General features: G+C 51.6%; 1 protein-coding gene across 6 annotated transcripts in view; it reads left to right on the top strand.

The window, feature by feature from the left end:
* Positions 1 to 727: 727 nt before the first annotated feature.
* The window catches only part of PUM1 (pumilio RNA binding family member 1), a 79,462-nt gene continuing 63,122 nt past the window's right edge, over positions 728 to 17,067 (top strand). For all 6 annotated transcript variants that reach the window (XM_050983166.1, XM_050983163.1, XM_050983165.1 and 3 more), the window contains exons 1-2: positions 728 to 893; positions 5,120 to 5,493. In XM_050983166.1, the coding sequence (XP_050839123.1) occupies positions 5,131 to 5,493 (363 nt within the window). In that variant the 5' untranslated portion in view covers positions 728 to 893; positions 5,120 to 5,130. The remainder of the gene's footprint in view (positions 894 to 5,119; positions 5,494 to 17,067) is intronic.

Below are 17,067 nucleotides of genomic sequence, written 5' to 3'. Positions count from 1 at the left end.
TCCCCCGCAGCCCCGGCTTTGTGGCAGGGGACGTGGGGAGGGGGGAGGCACCAAGGGAGAAGCGCCCCAAAATTGTGTTTGGCTGTTGGTGGAGGGTGAGGAGGCGCCGCTGTGCAGCCGGCGCTCGGTGCCCCCGGTGCGGTTCTGGGGCAGGAGCGGGATCACCGCTGTTGGGGGCTCGGGGTGCACGAGTGGGAGTGCCAAGGCTGGGGGGACTCGGGGAGCACGGGCTGGGGAGGGCTCGGACGGGGAGCACTCGGGCTGCCCAAGCTTGGGGGGCTCAGGGTGCACAGGCTGGGAGGTTTGGGGTGTCCAGGTTGCCGAGCCGGGGGAGGTCAGGGTGTCCCGGCTTGGAGGGGCTCGGTGTGCACAAGCTGGGAGTGCCAAGGCTGGGGGGACTCTGGGACTGTGGCATGTCCAGGCAGGGGGGTACAGAGCGTTCAGAGCGTACAGAGCCCGGACTAGGGGGGAAATCAGGGTGCGTAGGCTGGGGGCGCTCAGCCACATCCCCGGCCAGCGCTGGTAGCGGTGCCAGCGGCCGCGCGGGGCTGAAGGCGGGGCTGTGCCCGCACCCCGGCCGGGGCAGGGGCCACGTTGGGAGGGCGCTGCGGGCTGACCCTAGCGTGGGCAGTGTGTCAGGGTCGGGGCACAGCCGGTCGGGACGGGTCCGGTCCCGTCCACCCCGATCCGATCCGTCTCGTCCCGTCCCGTCCCGGCCTTTCCCGGTCCATCCCGCCCCGTCCCGGCGGCGCTGGAGCGGCCTCGCCTTCCCGTGGTGCAGCGCGGCCGCGGCCCCGCCGCGCCGCCATGTTGTCGGAGTGAGCGGCCGGGGAGAGGCAGCGGCGAGCGGCCGGGGGGGGCCCGGCATCCGTCTGCATCCGAGCGCTCCGCCCGTGAGTACCGGCCCGGGGCCGGCCCCGCCGCGCCGCGGACCCCCGCGGACCCGCCGGTGGGCGCATATTGGCGGGGGGCGCGGGAGGAGAGGCCCCAGGCCGCCCCGAAGGCGAGCGGCGGCGGGGGCGCTGCGCCGGCGCTCCCGCCCGGCTCCCTGTCGGGGCCGCGGCCTGGGCCCATTGTTAGCGGGGAGGGGGCGCGGGGGGATCCCCGGGCTCCGAGCGCGGCCCCGCGGGCGCTCCGGTAACGGGGACGGGGGTTATTGTTGGGGGGCGCGGGCGCATCGCAGCCTTCAGCCGCCTTGCCCCGGGCCCGGCCCGCCGGGGGCTGCCCCTCGGTCTGTGGGGCTCCCCCTTCTCCTGGGGAGGGTCTCCCCTTTCTCCTGGACGGGTTTGATCCCGGGGGGGCTCCCTCTGGGCCCGGGCCTTCAATCCCGGGGGGCTTTGTCGCTCCGGCCGAGGCCCCGCTTTGTTGCCCCGAGGGCTCCGGGGGGTGGTTGGGTTCTGTCCCCCCCCGGGGTTGGGGGGTTTCGGCAGCTCTGGGGGGTCCCTGGAAGAGGAGAGGGTCGGGGCTGGCAGCGGGAGGGAGGGAAAAAGCAGACAATCCTTTCCGATGTGCTGGGTGACCCTGGGGGTTTTGTGTTTGTGTGGGGGTTTTCTCCCCCCTTGTTTTTATCTCGTGCTCACTTAACGACAGGCTCGGCCCTTGTGAGCTGCAAAGTTGGAATTTTAAGAGCCTCTCGGCCCAACCTGAGAAATGCTCTGATTTTTTTGTTGTTGTTGTTGTTATTGTTGTTGTTTGCTTTGGTCAATGTTTAATAACTTTGTTCGGAGCAGAGATTTTATTAGGCAGATCATGAGTGAGGAATTTCCTTTATCAAGAGGGATGGTGGTGGGGGAAAGGGGGACCGTGGGTCCTTTTGGATTCCAGTGCTGGTTTTGGGAATCCGATGGGTCAGGAATTCAGTGCTGCGGCTCCCCAGGTTTTCAGGAAAACACAGGGATAACGCTAAAAGTTCTGCTAGGCCACAGAGCTCTCAAACAATGGCTCTGCTTTCATTTCCAGTGGAACTTTCCAAAAAAAACCCACCCAACCCAAACTCCTCCGCTTTGGGGTTGAACTTTTTTGAAACGGGCGTTTTACACCGTGTAAATTTTGTAATAATCTGTGATTTGAGCGTAATACGGAACCAGAGCCGGGAGGATTTGGCTGTGGAGCCTGGCTCTGTGTGGATTAAAGCTCCTTTATTCAGCGTTGTCACCACCGGTACTTCAAACTCGCAGGGAGATTCCTCCCAAAGTTTTTTGTTGTGTTCTGCCTGCGGTGACACCACGGAGCAGCTCATTTCCCCACCGTGTTTTCATCCAGGGAAAAGCAGAGCTGCCTGCCCTGAGCGCGGTGGAGCAGCGTGGAAGCCTTTGTTTGCAAACCCGGGGTTTCACCTGGGAAAAGTTGATCCTCTGTGTTCAGGAGGAGTTTGGGAATGCAGGAGGCTCTGGAGGCCCCGAGCAGCTGCGGCTTTGCAGTGCCTGTGTAGGTGACTGCCCGTGTTCGCGGCGCTCCGGGAGCTTTGAATGACAGGATTCAGCTGTCCCGCTGCTGCCTCGATCGCGGCATTCCCATAAAAACACGGCTTGGAACTAAACTTGAACTACCCACAATGCTCCCTTCCCCTTTGCTCCCTTGCAAAATGTCGCCTTTGCCAAGTTTTCCGCTCGTGTTTGGAGCAGCCGGAGAGGAAGCGCCTGGGAGCAGCCTCTCCTTAATCCATTGACTGAGATTTTCTGGACCCTCCTGATTTTTAAGATAACACCTTTACTAACTCAGAAATTAATTAGTGTCTGCAGCCTTTTGAAGGAGCAAAGACTGTGGCAGTGCGACTTTGTACCTTGTTTCTCTCTGGAAATGGGCTTGTCACAATCTATAGATACTGGAAATTTTTTGGTGGGGATTCATAGTATCTTCCTTTGTTTGTTTTTGTTTTTACAGTCTGCCCTGAGATAACTTGTAACTTCCTTTCAAGTGGCCGCTCAGATTTCATTGCTGCAGCTAATACACACCTCAGTTTGATGATAAATGAATTTATTACCATTAATTACTTAATTTTTTTTCCTTTTTGCATGGAGGAGCTTGAGTGTTTCATGTGATGTTACTGATGGATTTTGATATTGTTTGCTAAAGGGAAATTAAGAGGAAAATGCCATTAAAGTGAATTGTAGTCTCAGAATCAGTCAAGATTTAGTCATATCGTGTTTTCAGTGTTTTTTCAAGGATGTGGGGAAGGTGGTGATTTCCAGACTCTTTGAAAGCTGGAGGAGTGAGTCCTGTTGGATGTCCCTGGTATTTAAGTTGTGAGTGTGTAGAAAGCCCCGCAGAGTGGCCCCGGGGGCTGTGTGTGTGCAGCAGGGAATTATGTTGGAGGTGCAATTCAAACAGCCTGATCTCTGCAGATTTCAGGGTCATTTTCCTCTCAGTATTAACCCCATGCTGGACTCGTGGGGCAAACCTGACAAAGTTTGATCAAAGATAGGACTCAGATTTTTTATTTTGGTCTCCCCACCGTTAGTGAATTGTTCTTGGAAGTTGTTTGTAGTAGAGTGTTGTTCAGGGCTACTACGAGGAGCAGGGAGGGAACAGAGCTGCCTTTCAGGCCCTCAGAGCCGCTGGCAGGAGCAGGGCCAAGCTCTGCAGCCACCAAGGTACAGCAGTGAAACGTCCTGGGGCTGCTCTGCCAGGAGCTTCTCGGGGTTCCACCACCCCAGTTTCATCCTCAGGACTCTCTGTGGGGCTGCATTTAGGTACCTGAAGTAATAAACTGTTGATCTTTTTAATGAAGATTAATTCAGACTATCCTGTGCCTTTAAAAATGAATTTGGCTTGTTGTGTGAGCGCTACATAATGGGAGGGGAAACACTTTGCTGTTCACACCTGTAGTGTCTCTATTGCTGATAGTCCTGCCTTAAAACAACAAACAAACTTCTGTGGTTTTGTGCTGCTGGAATGTTATCAAAATATTTGGGGAATAGGAAGTTAGTGAGTTGCTGTCAGCTTAATGTGCAGGTTTTCCTCCCGCTCACAGATCATTTGGATGCATGCAAAACATATGGGGTATTTCATTTATTGGGGTATTTTATTGGGGCAGTCAGTGCTCTGGCTGCTGAAAATGTGTTGGAGTTGTCCAAATTTCACCTGGTGCCATCCGCAGCAGGACCAACAGTGCTGGCTGTGCCTGCTCTGGAAAGTTCTGCTGAGATCCCAGGTTTGCTGTTCTTTCTCCAGGGAATTCCATAAAGCGTGTCCATGGGTTTTCCTGCCTCCTGAGCGCAGCTCCTGAGTTAGCAGGGAGGGCACACGCTGTGTTTGGGCTCCATGAACTGTACGAGCAGAAATCCAGGATTTTAAGTTCACATTGAAAAACAAAAACCAAAACCAAACCAAACTGTTGCTTTGCTGCTTTGCGTGACTGAGGGAATACTGTTGGATACAGTGGGATACAGGGGGCCTTGAGTGTTATATGGATGGGGGACCAGGCCCCTTTTGCACACAGCAGGTTCTGGTGTCACTGCCTTCCATGAGTTTTTGGGGGGCTTTTTCCCAGCAATTTTCCAGTCAGTGTGTTGTCCCTGGCAGAAGTTGCCATTGTGCTGCTGCTTCATGGGCATCCTGTACATCCTGCTAAGCCCGTGCAGCACAGAAAGTGGGATCGCTGCGGGTTTTCGGTGGGATCCCTGTGGGTTTTCGGTGGGATCCCTGTGGGTTTTTGGTGGGATCCCTGCGGGGTTTTCGGTGGGATCCCTGCGGGTTTTCGGTGGGATCGCTGCGGGTTTTCGGTGGGATCCCTGCGGGTTTTCGGTGGGATCCCTGCGGGTTTTCGGTGGGATCCCTGCGGGTTTTCGGTGGGATCCCTGTGCCTTTTCGGTGGGATCCCTGTGCCTTTTCGGTGGGATCCCTGCGGGGTTTTCGGTGGGATCCCTGCCTTTTCGGTGGGATCCCTGCGGGTTTTCGGTGGGATCCCTGTGCATTTTCAGTGGGATCCCTGTGTATTTTCAGTGCTGTTCTAGCTGCTAGGTTCACAGAGTGAGTGAGTGAGTGTTGGAGGAGTCACTTTTGCCACAGCAGTGTTCCCCTGCCAGTCACAAGATGGGTGTGTTATTTAACGCTCCGAGCTGCAGCTGGGAGGATTTCATGTCTCTTTCCCTTCTCTTTCCCCCATGTCCCCCTGCAGGTGCTGGTGGAATGAGCGTAGCGTGCGTTTTGAAGAGAAAAGCAGTTCTGTGGCAGGACTCGTTCAGCCCCCACCTGAAGCAGCACGCTCAAGACACAGCCAACCCCACCATGCCTGTGGTACTGACATCTGGCACAGGCTCGCAGGCTCAGCCACAGCCAGCTGCAAACCAGGCCCTTGCAGCAGGGACACACTCCAGCCCCGTGCCCGGATCCATAGGAGTGGCGGGGCGCTCCCAGGACGACGCCATGGTGGATTATTTCTTCCAGAGGCAGCACGGGGAGCAGCTCGGGGGAGGAGGCAGCGGTGGCGGCGGCTACAACAACAGCAAGCACCGCTGGCCCACCGGGGACAACATCCATGCAGAGCATCAGGTAGAAAACCACTCCCAGCTTTCCCAACTCAGCCCTGCAGCCTTCTCAGAGATGCTTTTCATGGTGCTCTTCTAAAGCTGGAGCTGCTTCTGGTGGAGTGGCCACAGTGGTGCTGTTTGTTTTGTCTCTTCAGGGTGGCGGTGCCCTGGTAGCTCCGAGTTGAAAGGTTTCTGCTCTTGAGGGTGTTGAAATCCCAAATCCCAATCCACTCTCTGTCACAGTCGAATGCATGTTTACAAAATTCATCACTCCCTTTATTGATTTTTTTTTTTTCTGATGTGTGAACCAGCATAGCCGTGACTGCTGCTGCTGCTGCTTTCAAATCTGTTGCTGTAGTTAAATAATTCTTATGTAATGGTATTACAAAACTGCCAATGCATGTAGGTTGGGCTTTTACCATTCCCAATATTGGAAAACACAGGACTGGAAGTTGCTGGTGGTATGTTTGGCTGGGTTTCTTTGCTTTGGGCTTGGGTTTTATGGTTATCGTGTACAGGGGGTGGTGGTGATGATGTGTGTGGCTGAACTGAGAAGAGCAGCCTTAAGAGTGTCACTAAGCAGTGGTTTTAGAACTTCTTAGAGCCACTCTAGAGGGGTGGTGGGCCAGGCTGTGTGCTAGTGGTGTTTACTAGAAGTCTTTTCAGCAGTTGCATTGTCACTCGTGCTGCAGTTAAATGAGTGGCTGACTCACTCCACTCTGTCTGTGACCTGTAGCTCACTCATCAAAGACACACGAGTGCTTCCTCTCCGAGGCAGCAGAACCCAAGTGTAAGCACATTTTAGAGCAGAATGATCCCCACAAATATTGCCAGGGCAGCAGTCACAAAGCTTTTGCAACCTTTGTGAACATCTCCTGCCTCCAGTTTCTGGAATCAAAGCGGCCAAGCCCTGGCTCCTCTGCCGTGCCTCCCCAGGGGATGTGTTGCCAACCAGAGCATTTAAAAGCAAACATTGCAGGGAATTTTGCTGTACATCAACAAAGAAATGAACCTAAGTGCCATGTTAATTTGTTCTGGAAGAAAAGTCACATCAAATACTGCAATATGAGCTAAAGAGCTAGAAAAATATTGTTTTTTTCCTTACGGAGAAATGTAGTATTTAGGTATCAATTCAGAAGAAATAATTTCATTGAAACAGATGTAAGTTTTCTGTTTATTATCCAAGTTTTCAGTCCCTAACTGTAAAACTCGCTTCAAGAGACATCAGTGCCAGAGATCTTAATGTTTTAAGTTCTGAAAGAAACCATAAGCAAGAATTTCTTCCTGCAGACTTGTAGGATTTTCAAGTCAAAGCTGCCGTGGAGTCTTGGGGTGGAGATGCCTGGGCAGGGCCTGCTATTGTTTGGGCATTTTGTGGCAAGATGACTTCATGAATTAAAATGATGTCATAAATTCTCAATCTTCTTTTCCTTCAGCTCACACTTTCATCCTCCTTTTACTGCAAATCCTGAAAGCAAAGACAACAAAACTCTCTGGAGATAAGGGGGTGGGGACAGGGCACTCCAAGCTCGCGGTCATTAAAAACTCTGCTGGTATTTGAACTTTTATTTATTTAATAATGGAAAGACTTAAACTTTCACTTAAACAAAAGAATCCTGCCTGTTCCAGAGGCTTGTCCTGTTGTCAGCAGAAGTGTTGCTCAGCTTGATTTTCTTCAGTAACTTGTGGAATGAAATGATCCTAATAAATAAACCACTTAATGAAAGGAAAGCTCATTAACTTCTGCTCGTTTAAATGAACTTTTCAAATCCAGTTCCTGTGGTGAGAGTGGACAGTGGTGAGAAGGTTGTGTGGACAGATCACTCCTGCAGGATGGAGCTCACAGATGATTCTGTGTGATGCTCTCAGTTTCCCCTGTGAGTTCTGTGAGCTGAGGCTCAGGAAATACCCACCAAGCCAGAATTAACGTTGGGGTTTTTATCTGTTCTGCTTCCTGCTGCTTTTGCACTCTGATAATGGGATACAGCCATAGTTCCAATGTTTTGGCATTCGTTGCTCATCTCCAAACCAATCTTTGTGTCTGGTTTCTTCCAGCTCAGCTCTGAGGTGGGGCACTAGCCCTGTTCTCCTCAGTCTTGTTTGATACTGGGTGCTCCAGTGGTTGATGGGCACTATTATCAGAGTTTGGTGCTCCATCCCTCTTTTTCCGTAGTTCTCTGCTTGCCTCAGGGTTTTACTCCTGGGAAGCAGAATGCAGGATATGTGTAATCCTAGCACTGCCATTCTTCTTGACTTCTTGGCCACCTCCACATCTGCTGCTTAAATTATAAATTCCTTGGAGCAAGGACTAATCTTATGCATGCAAAATGATTTAATTCACTTTGGGTTTAGCTGGGGCAGAATTGAATTTGGCCTGCAAGAAGAGAAGTGGAAGGAAGTGCTGGGACATGCAGGGAGGTAGGGAGTCATTAGGAATGTCTCCTGACTCCCAGTTTCTTATGGATGCACTTTTATTACTGTACTTTTCAATTTTCAACTTTCAGAGATGGTTCAATCAGGGCCCAGCCTTGAAGACTGGTTGGGAAACTCAGTAGCAAAAAGATAATGGGAAGTCAGAAAAAAAAATAATTATAGGCTAATATAGGTTAATGTCTGCCTAGAGCTTGGGAGGTCGTAATTAAAGGTAGGAGGATTTTAATTGTTGAATCCCAGATTCTTTTTGTTGCATGTGTAGACAGATGTGTGTCTGTTGGTGATAACACTGCAGTGGCTTTTACCAAATGATGACATTTCATGGTGGTATCAAACAGCTCAGAGTGCTCTGAGTCACACCTGAGCTGCAGTATCCTGATTTTCCATGGTTTCATTGTGCTGTTCCTCCTGGTCACTGTCCCTCCTGGCAGCTCTGGGAATTGGGCTGAGAGTGGCTTTAGCAGGGATGGCTCAAGGAGAAGTTCCTCCCAAGGCAGGGAGGAGAGGAGCTCCTTCCTGGTGGTGTCCTCTCCTTGGGAGCAGCAGGAAAGTGCTGTGTCTGTGTTTTGCTTAGAAACTTTCTTTTCCTGTTGCATTTTCCCCTTCTCCTCTGGAAGGTGTGTTTGGGGCCAGGTTTTTGTATAAAATAAAACAATTAAAGATGCCCCTGTCATTTCACAAATTTAGGTGTCAAAGCTTCACCATCCACACAAAAAACTTGTGCTCACAAGGTTTTCTTTGTCCCTGCAGACACTGAAGTGATGCTGGAATCAGACTTTTGATTTCCTAACTTGGTCTCAGATCTCCTGAGCAAAATCCCAGCTGTTTGCAGCTCCAAATCCTTAATCACCAAACTTCCAGGGAAGACACTTAACTGCAAATTTTTCTCTTTTTATCCACCAAAAGCAGCAGGATGAGGCTGAGTGTCAGAGTCCCCGGTAATTGTAAGATTGGAGTGAGCAGGTTTGGGCTGTCTGATGCCTGGTTGGTGTTGGGCAGAGCATTACCCTGGCTGCAGGAGAATGTTTGTGTGCTGTTTATCCTGCAAAACCACGGGCAGGGATCAGGACATCACGTAGGGAGGGCACAGGATGGCTCCAGGTGAGGAATGGCCTGGGTTGGATCTGCCTTGCTTATGAAAGGTTGCACAGATCTCCTCACAAACCCAAACAGCCTCTGCTGCTCCTGGGGACAGGGAAAAAACACTCGGAATATTCAGCTGGGACAAGTTATCAACACTGAGCAGGTTTTTAGGAAAATTGGCTGGGTTTTCTTGGCTGGGGTCTCCTGTGGCTGGTGTGTGTGTGTGCCTGAACTGGAGTGAAGGCAGAGTTCTGTGGTGGTGTCCCTCTGGAATTGCAGTCACTGGATGTGCTTAGGCTGTCGGAATTGTGCTCGGGTAGTGTGGGAGTTGCTTGGTAGAAGCAAATGATTTTAGGCATTTGCTTTCTCTCAGAGCATGTTTAATTAATAATTGGAGACAATAGAACTCTGCAGGGATGGTCTTGTTGAATGTGGGGAATTTTTCACATGGAGTTGGTGAGGAATACTCAGCACAACAGGGCTGGGACTGGGAATTCTGCTCGGTTTTGCCTTTTGGCAGCGTGACCATGCGAGTTGTTCACTGGGAGCTGGATTCAAGCAGAGACAGGAGGTAATTCTGCTAATTCTGCCCTCGTGGGGCACAGCTCCTCCAGCCAGGCTGCTTCCTGCCCTGGGAGCAGCTGGATCTGAGCACGTTTGACAATGCTGGGTGCTGCTGGCAGGCACCGTGGCAGGAGCTTGTCTGAAAGTTGTGGCAAGAGCCTCTGAAAAGGTCCTGGAAGCAAAGGCAGCCCTGGTGTTTGTTCTTCCAAAGAGAAGTCCTGGCTAAGTGATGCTTAACTCCTTAGGACAGAGATTTTGCACCATCCCTGGAAGTGTCCAAGGCCAGGTTGGAGCAACCTGGGACAGTGGAAGTGTCCCTGCCCATGGCAGGGGTGGAATGAGCTGGGATTTGGGGTCTCTTCCAATCCAAACATTCCGTGATTTCTGAGGTGCTCCAAATAATCGGATGTGTTGTCTGTGCTGGGGTTGAAGGCATGAAGTGAGTCCCTTGTCACACAAACCATGTGGCAGCACCTGTGGCTCAGCTCTTGAAGGTGCTTTCTGGCCTCTGTTTGATTAAACCTGTTGAGTTTTCATGGGAACTTCCTTGTGTCCCAGTGAACTGCTCAGGGCTTTCCCTTCCCTGACACTGAAAGGGCTGTGCTAATTTGATACCCAGGTAATTTGAAGCATAATTCCTTGCTGAAATGAAATGTCTGGTTTGGCTGATCTGTTCCACAGAGATTTCTCCAGAGTGGAGGGGTGGTTTGGGAGGGGAACTGGAACTGAATTTAATTTGGTTTTCTGCTTTGTGTTGCTCCCTGAGAATTTCTCCTGAGGTAGAAGGGGCACGAGTAGATTGGCTTCGTTGGATATTTCAGGTTGGAAAATCCTTGTGATATACAGGGGAGAGAAAGCACTCTGAAACATTCAGAAAGATACTCTGAGACTCTGCTTCTTCCAAATCCATGGATTTTACTGTTCCTGGTGGGCAGCTGCAGATAAGATTGTCCAGTTGGGATTGCCCGAGTGGCCGGGTGTGCTGTGTTGGGATTTCTTCGTGGTTATTGCTGTTCTACTCTGCTTCCTTGTCATGGTGCTCACTCAGGGGGAGCAAAAACACTTTCCCATCACTGAATTTACAAATTCAGCGCTTCCAGAAGACTTCAGGTATTTCAGTGGATATCTTGTATGAGTGTGCTTTGAAAAGAGGTTTATTACAGAACTCGTCCTGCTTGTTTTGTCCTCCCCTCTCCCCAACTTTGCTCTCCCCTTAGCAGCTCATTTGTGGTTTGTAGAGTTGCTGTGACCTCCTTGTGCTTGTGCAGAGCAGGTTGTGATCCTGGGAGCATTTTTGCAAATGGGTGAAGCTTTACAGTGGATCTGAGCCCACAGTCCCTCCCCAGCCACCCCAATCCATCCCCAGTCGCCTGTTCCTCATGAACTGCCACAAATTCCAGCTGCTGATCAGAAATCTCCTCGATGAAGAGCTGTTGCAGAGCATTGTCTCTGGCCTGCCTGGATCAGAGAACTCCCTCTCAGGTGTATCAGGGATGATTTCCAGGCTGTTTTCCCTGAGTGCTGATGTCAGGCTGAACAAGTGCTCCTTTGTGCTGCTGCCATGTGATGCTGCTCCCTCCTGGCAAGGAGCTGCTCTCAGCTCTCCTGTTACTCCTGCCTTTGTTAGGGATAACTTCTGTTCCAGGGCAGTTGTTTTTATTGGGAACATCTGGCTTTGGTTCTTACCCTGTTCAGACTTTTCATTCTGAGGTGAAACTCGACTGTTGCTAAACCCTCAGTGAGTCCCTGTCAGGGTGGCGTGAGGCCACTCTCATCTCTTCTGGCAGAGGTGCCTTGGCACTGCAGTTAAACACTGCTGCATCCCTTCTCCACATCTTTCTCCCTCTGAATTTAAGCTTGGGAAGGTCAGAGCAGGGCTGGGAGTAAAAGGAAAAGCCCCCAAGGTCGGATCTTGCACAGACCCATGGTTCCAGGCACACACCTGGGGTGGAGAAGATGGTTTTCCCAAGGGATTGCCAGCTCCAGCAGGACAAAACTAAGGTGGTTTCTTCACTGATCCCTAATTTTTGAATCCTGCACCCCAACATGTGCCTGAGACATGGCAGGGTAACCTAAATTCCACATTAATGAAGCGCTTCCCTGGGTGGATAAAATGGGAGGAAAGACATAATTAGCTAAGGAAGGAGAGCCCCTCTGCAAGGCTGCCTTTGCTGCAGTTATTTCTGTCCCCTGAATCATTAATCAGCCTGGCCCCATGCCAGAGAAGGCATTAGCCAATCTGCAATTTCAATGGCTTTTTGCTTCCAGTGCTAATGGTAGTAGGTTCTAACCATGAATCCTTTACTACAGAAATAGTAGTTAAACCACCTAATCCTGCCTAATACTTGGGACTCCACATTCTTTCTTTCCCACTATTGTTATGGGAGAAGGCTCAAAATAGGGCAGTAATCAGTTGATGGAACAAGGTATTTTAACCCTGGCTCTGGTTGTCAGTGCAAACCTGTTGTGGAGTGTGTGATGCTTTCCTTGCTGTCAGCTGGGGAATGCATTTCCCCTCTCCTGGATGCTATAAATTGTCTGACTGCACTCAGATCTGGCTTTTTTTTGAAATAACCTCCTGTGTGAGCTGTTCAAACTCAAGCAGCCTCCCCCAGCTGAAGGAGGATTTGTTTCCATCTGAAATTTGTAAACCTTTAGTTCATTTAAAGAGCTTTAACAATTGTGGGTATAGAAATCAAAGTATTCAGCTGTAGCTTTTGGTTTTCTCCTCTCCATTCTAAGGATGATTCTTGGTTTTGATGATTTGTGTTCTTCCTGTCACAATTCTGGTGTTCCTGTAGTAATGTAGTAATGTTATTTTTTTTTTCTTTTTTTTTGAGGGATGTTTTACAAGAGAAGTGTTTGGTTGGAGGTGTGTTTTTTTCTTGGTTTTTTTTTAATTTTAAATTGAGCAAGACTTAAAATATAGAGGCCAATTACATTCACACTTGCAGAGTGCACAGGAGTTAAAAATAAATATCCAAGGAATAATCACATTCTGGAGGTGCTCTGGGTAAGCACCTGGCATGTACAAATAGGGAGAACTTGGGATCTCATCTTGTTTTCTCACAAACAAAACAAATGGTGTTGGATCTTCCAGCTTGGAAAGAGATTGGAGCAGCCTGGGACAGTGGGAGGAGTCCCTGCCCGGGGCAGGGGGGGAATGAGATGGGCTTTAAGGTCCTTTCCAGCCCAAATCAGTCTGGAATTCTGGGATCTTAGAGCTGAGAAATCAGGACATTTGTCTCTGCAGGGAAATGTAACAATGATGCAATTTCCTAAATTTCTCTGCTGGGCTGGAGGAGCAAAACAAGAGAAGTCCCCCAGCAAAGCTGAAATCCTGGGAGGCTCCTCAGGCCCTCCAGGAGCTCAGCCAGCAGCAGGAGAGTCCTTGCCACGATTTGTGGTGCCAGCAGCCATCCCTTGCCATGCCAGGGTGGCAGAGAGGAGCTGAGCCCAGAATTCCTTGGGCAAGTATCTGTGGGATTCCCTGGAGTTGGTTTGCAGGGCTGAGGGCAGCACTGGCTCCTGTAATTTAGGGCAGATCAAAGGAATATTGAAATGATCCATTTGCATCTTCCAGCTTCAGGAGTTCCTGGCTTTGCAGGGCCCATCCTGGGAGCAGATCCCTCCTGGCCAGGAGGAGAACTGGGGAGAACAGATGTTCCAGTTGAGGGAGGGAAGGTGGATCCTGGGCTGAGGAAGGGCTGGGAAAAGGGAATGGGGCCAGGTGAGGAGCAGGGGGTGGGAATGGGAACCTGCAGGGCTGGGGCTGGCAGAGGTTTGCTTTGGTTCCTCTCTAAGAGCATTGGCTCAATAGAAACAGATCATTTAAACCCTCTTCAAAGTGCTGCCTCCAGTAAATACAGGTATTTGATCTATTTAATGTTCAGTAGTAAAATAAAAAATCATAAATCTGGCTTCACAGTGCACTTCTAGAAATGGTTTAGATCATCACTGGAATATTTCTTAGCTCAAATATTTCTTAGCAAATATTTTTAGTTTCTTTTTCTCCAAAGAAATTTCTAATTAGTTTTCTGGGGTTTTTTTTCCCTCCTGTATGCCAGATTGTTTTATTTCTTTGTTTAATTCCACTTGCCTTCTGCTTCCTGAGAAACATTTCTTGGATAAGGAGAAAGAAAAAGAATCCTTTGGGGTTGAGAGTGAAATTTAGCCTTGGATAGTTTGGCTGCCTGTCTGCTCAGGTGAATGTAAATTCTGCATAAATGAGGATTCCTTAATATCTAAAAACCTGGTGTACAGTCCCCTGGGATACCTGAAATGTGATACAGCCCTGCACTTGGAATTTATATGTAAAGGTCATTTTAGCAACCATATTTGCTTAATATAAGGTGCAGTATTAACACAGACTGTTGACATTAATATTTACCCAAAATTACAATTCACATGCTTTGCTGGTCGCTCTCAGGGCGTGAAAACCCCCCTTGGATTATTCTAGAATAAAAAATACAGTCCTGGAAATCTGCAAGGTAAATTCCCTGTTGTTTTCATGCTAATTTGTTGGGTCTTCAGCTCAGTGGTTAGTAATCAGAAGGACAGTTTGGGGCCCTGGCTGCTGTTGATTGACCTGAGTGCAGGATCCCTTTTGACAAGTGCCATTCCCCGGGGCCTGGGCTTGCTGGGCTCCAACGAGCTGGAGTTTGCAGCACCAGCAGTGCCCTGGATCCTGGCAGGAGCTGGGCTCTGGGGCTGCTGCAGGTTTGGGATCCTGGCATTCTGTGCTTTCATGGAATCTCAGGTGGTTCGGTTCAGAAGGAACCTTGAAGCTCATTCCACCCCAGCCCTGCCATGGCAGGGACCCCTCCCCGTGTGCCAGGGACCCCTCCCCGTGTGCCAGGGACCCCTCCCCGTGTGCCAGGGACCCCTCCCACTGTGCCAGGTGCTCCCAGCCCCAGTGTCCAGCCTGGCCTTGGGCACTGCCAGGGATCCAGGGGCAGCCCCAGCTGCTCTGGCAATTCCAGCCCAGCCCCTCCCCACCCTGCCAGGGAACAATTCCCAATTGCCAAGATCCCATCCAGCCCTGCCCTCTGGCACTGGCAGCCATTCCCTGGCTCCTGTCCCTCCATCCTTGTCCCCAGTCCCTCTGCAGCTCTCCTGGAGCCCCTTCAGGCCCTGCAGGGGCTCTCAGCTCTCCCTGGAGCCTTCTCCTCTCCAGGGCAGCACCCCCAGCTCTCCCAGCCTGGCTCCAGAGGGGCTCCAGCCCTGGAAGATCTTTATGACCCTTTTGCTGTGTTGCAGTTTTTTACCCCAGGGGACACTGGGGCCTGTTTGGGGTGCAGTGTTGGAGCTGGAGCAGGAGGGCTCAGTCCCAGTCCCTGTGTGTGGGTTGTTCCTCCACTCACTCTCCAGGGTGATCCAGAGCCGTGGGTCTTTGGTGATGTCTGTGATGAGCATCTGAGTCTTTGCTCTTCTGCATGAGATAACTTGGAGAACTTATATCTGTGGCAGGCTGTGTTTAAGGGGCTTGGAGACAGGGAAAAGTGTCTGCCTGGCTTGGTGGGGTGCTGGGTGAGCAGCAGGTCCCAGCACACAGAACATCCCCACCTGCTGGAATTGTGCTTTGTGTCTGTCTGGTACAGCTCCGTCCATTCAGAATGTTCCAGACACAGACAAGGGCTGGTGTCTGGGTAGCTTTGGGACAAGGAAAACATTTGCTTCTGAATTGTTGTCACTGAGTTTTGCGATGCTGAGGCTGTCTAATCTTATTTAAAAGGAAAGAAAGTGCAGTTGTCCTGTGTGAGGTGTCTGCCTGACATGAGTGAGCTGCTTGAGGGGCTGGAAAATCCCTGTGAACTGTTTGGTTCAGAGCTGCTGAGAGGCTCCTCTGCAGTGTGTGAGGTGTGAAGTGGCCATTGACCACGGGAGAAATGGGTTTGGGCTGTTGCTGTGTGCAATACAGGAGAGCTGAAAGCATTCCATGTTTGTGTCCTCCTGGAGTAGGATTGGGTGGCTGCTCTTGGGGTTGTGAAAGGCCCCTGGAGCACCAGTTGGAGGCCAGGGGGGTTGGGAGCATCAGCAGGGTGAAATGCAGGGTCCTGCCTGTGGGTCACTGCAACCCCCAGCAGCTCCAGGCTGGGAAAGGCCCTGGGGGTGCTGGTGGCAGTCTGAACATGGACCCAGGTGTGCCCAGATCTGCCAGAGGCCACTGCCACCTGGGTGTGTCAGCAGCAGTGTGACCAGCAGGAGCAGGGCAGTGACTGTCCCTGTGCTGCCACTGCTGGGGCACCTCGTGACCGGAGAGAGACACTGAGGGGCTGGAGATTGTCCAGGGCAGGGAACAGAGCTGGGAAGGGGCTGGAGCCCCAGGAGGGGCTGAGGGAGCTGGGAAGGGACTGGAGAGTTCCTGAGGGAGCTGGGAAGGGGCTCAGCCTGGAGCAAAGGAGGCTCAGGGGGCCCTTGTGGCTCTGCACAGCTCCTGCCAGGAGGGGACAGCCGGGGGGGTCGGGCTGTGCTCCAGGGAACAGGGACAGGAGCAGAGGGAACGGCCTCAGGCTGGGCCAGGGCAGGCTCAGGGTGGGCACAGCAGGAATTTCCCCATGGAAAGGGGGCTCAGGCCTTGGCACTGCCCAGGGAGGGTTGGAGTGCCCATCCCTGGGGGTGTCCCAGGAAGGGCTCAGGTGGTGGCCCTCGGTGCTCTGGGCTGGGAACAGGGTGGACATTGGGCACAGCTGGGACTTGATGTCCTTGGAGACCTCAGTGATTTGGGAGAATGAATGAGGTTTGGAGCTCTGACAGAGAGGAATTTGCAGTGAGGAATCCAGCTGTGCCTCAAGGATGTGAATGAGGAATCCAGCTGTGTCTGTTGGGTGTGCAGTGGGAATCCAGCTGTGTCTGTTGGGTGTGCAGTGGGAATCCAGCTGTGTCTGGGTGTGCAGTGGGAATCCAGCTGTGTCTGTTGGGTGTGCAGTGGGAATCCAGCTGTGTCTGGGTGTGCAGTGGGAATCCAGCTGTGTCTGGTGGGTGTGCAGTGAGGAATCCAGCTGTGTCTGGGTGTGCTGTGGGAATCCAGCTGTGTCTGTTGGGTGTGCAGTGGGAATCCAGCTGTGTCTGGTGGGTGTGCAGTGAGGAATCCAGCTGTGTCTGGTGGGTGTGCAGTGAGGAATCCAGCTGTGTCTGTTGGGTGTGCAGTGGGAATCCAGCTGTGTCTGGTGGGTGTGCAGTGGGAATCCAGCTGTGTCTGGTGGGTGTGCAGTGGGAATCCAGCTGTGTCTTGCTTTGCCCTGTGTTTCAGGGGCTGAATTCCCCCCAGCCTGGAGGGGTGCAGGGATCCTGTGGTTTTGCTCCAGTTCCTCAGCGTGGCTGGTGCTGAATCTCACTTTGGGATGTGTGTGCTCCCACCGGGCAGGCAGGGAATGATTTCTGAGTCAGTGGAGTGGCTGGAGCTGGAGTGTGTTACAGTGACACACATTCCTGTATTAGTGTGTGGAAATTGTTCTTCTTGAATGAGATTTACATAACTCCTGAGTGCATGCACACCTTCATGGCGAGGGGAGGG

This window comes from Serinus canaria, chromosome 23 (genome assembly GCF_022539315.1).
Source record: "Serinus canaria isolate serCan28SL12 chromosome 23, serCan2020, whole genome shotgun sequence".
Classification (NCBI taxonomy): Eukaryota; Metazoa; Chordata; class Aves; order Passeriformes; family Fringillidae; genus Serinus; species Serinus canaria.
Note: the sequence above shows the minus strand (reverse complement) of the source record. Positions and strands in the feature narration are given on the sequence as shown.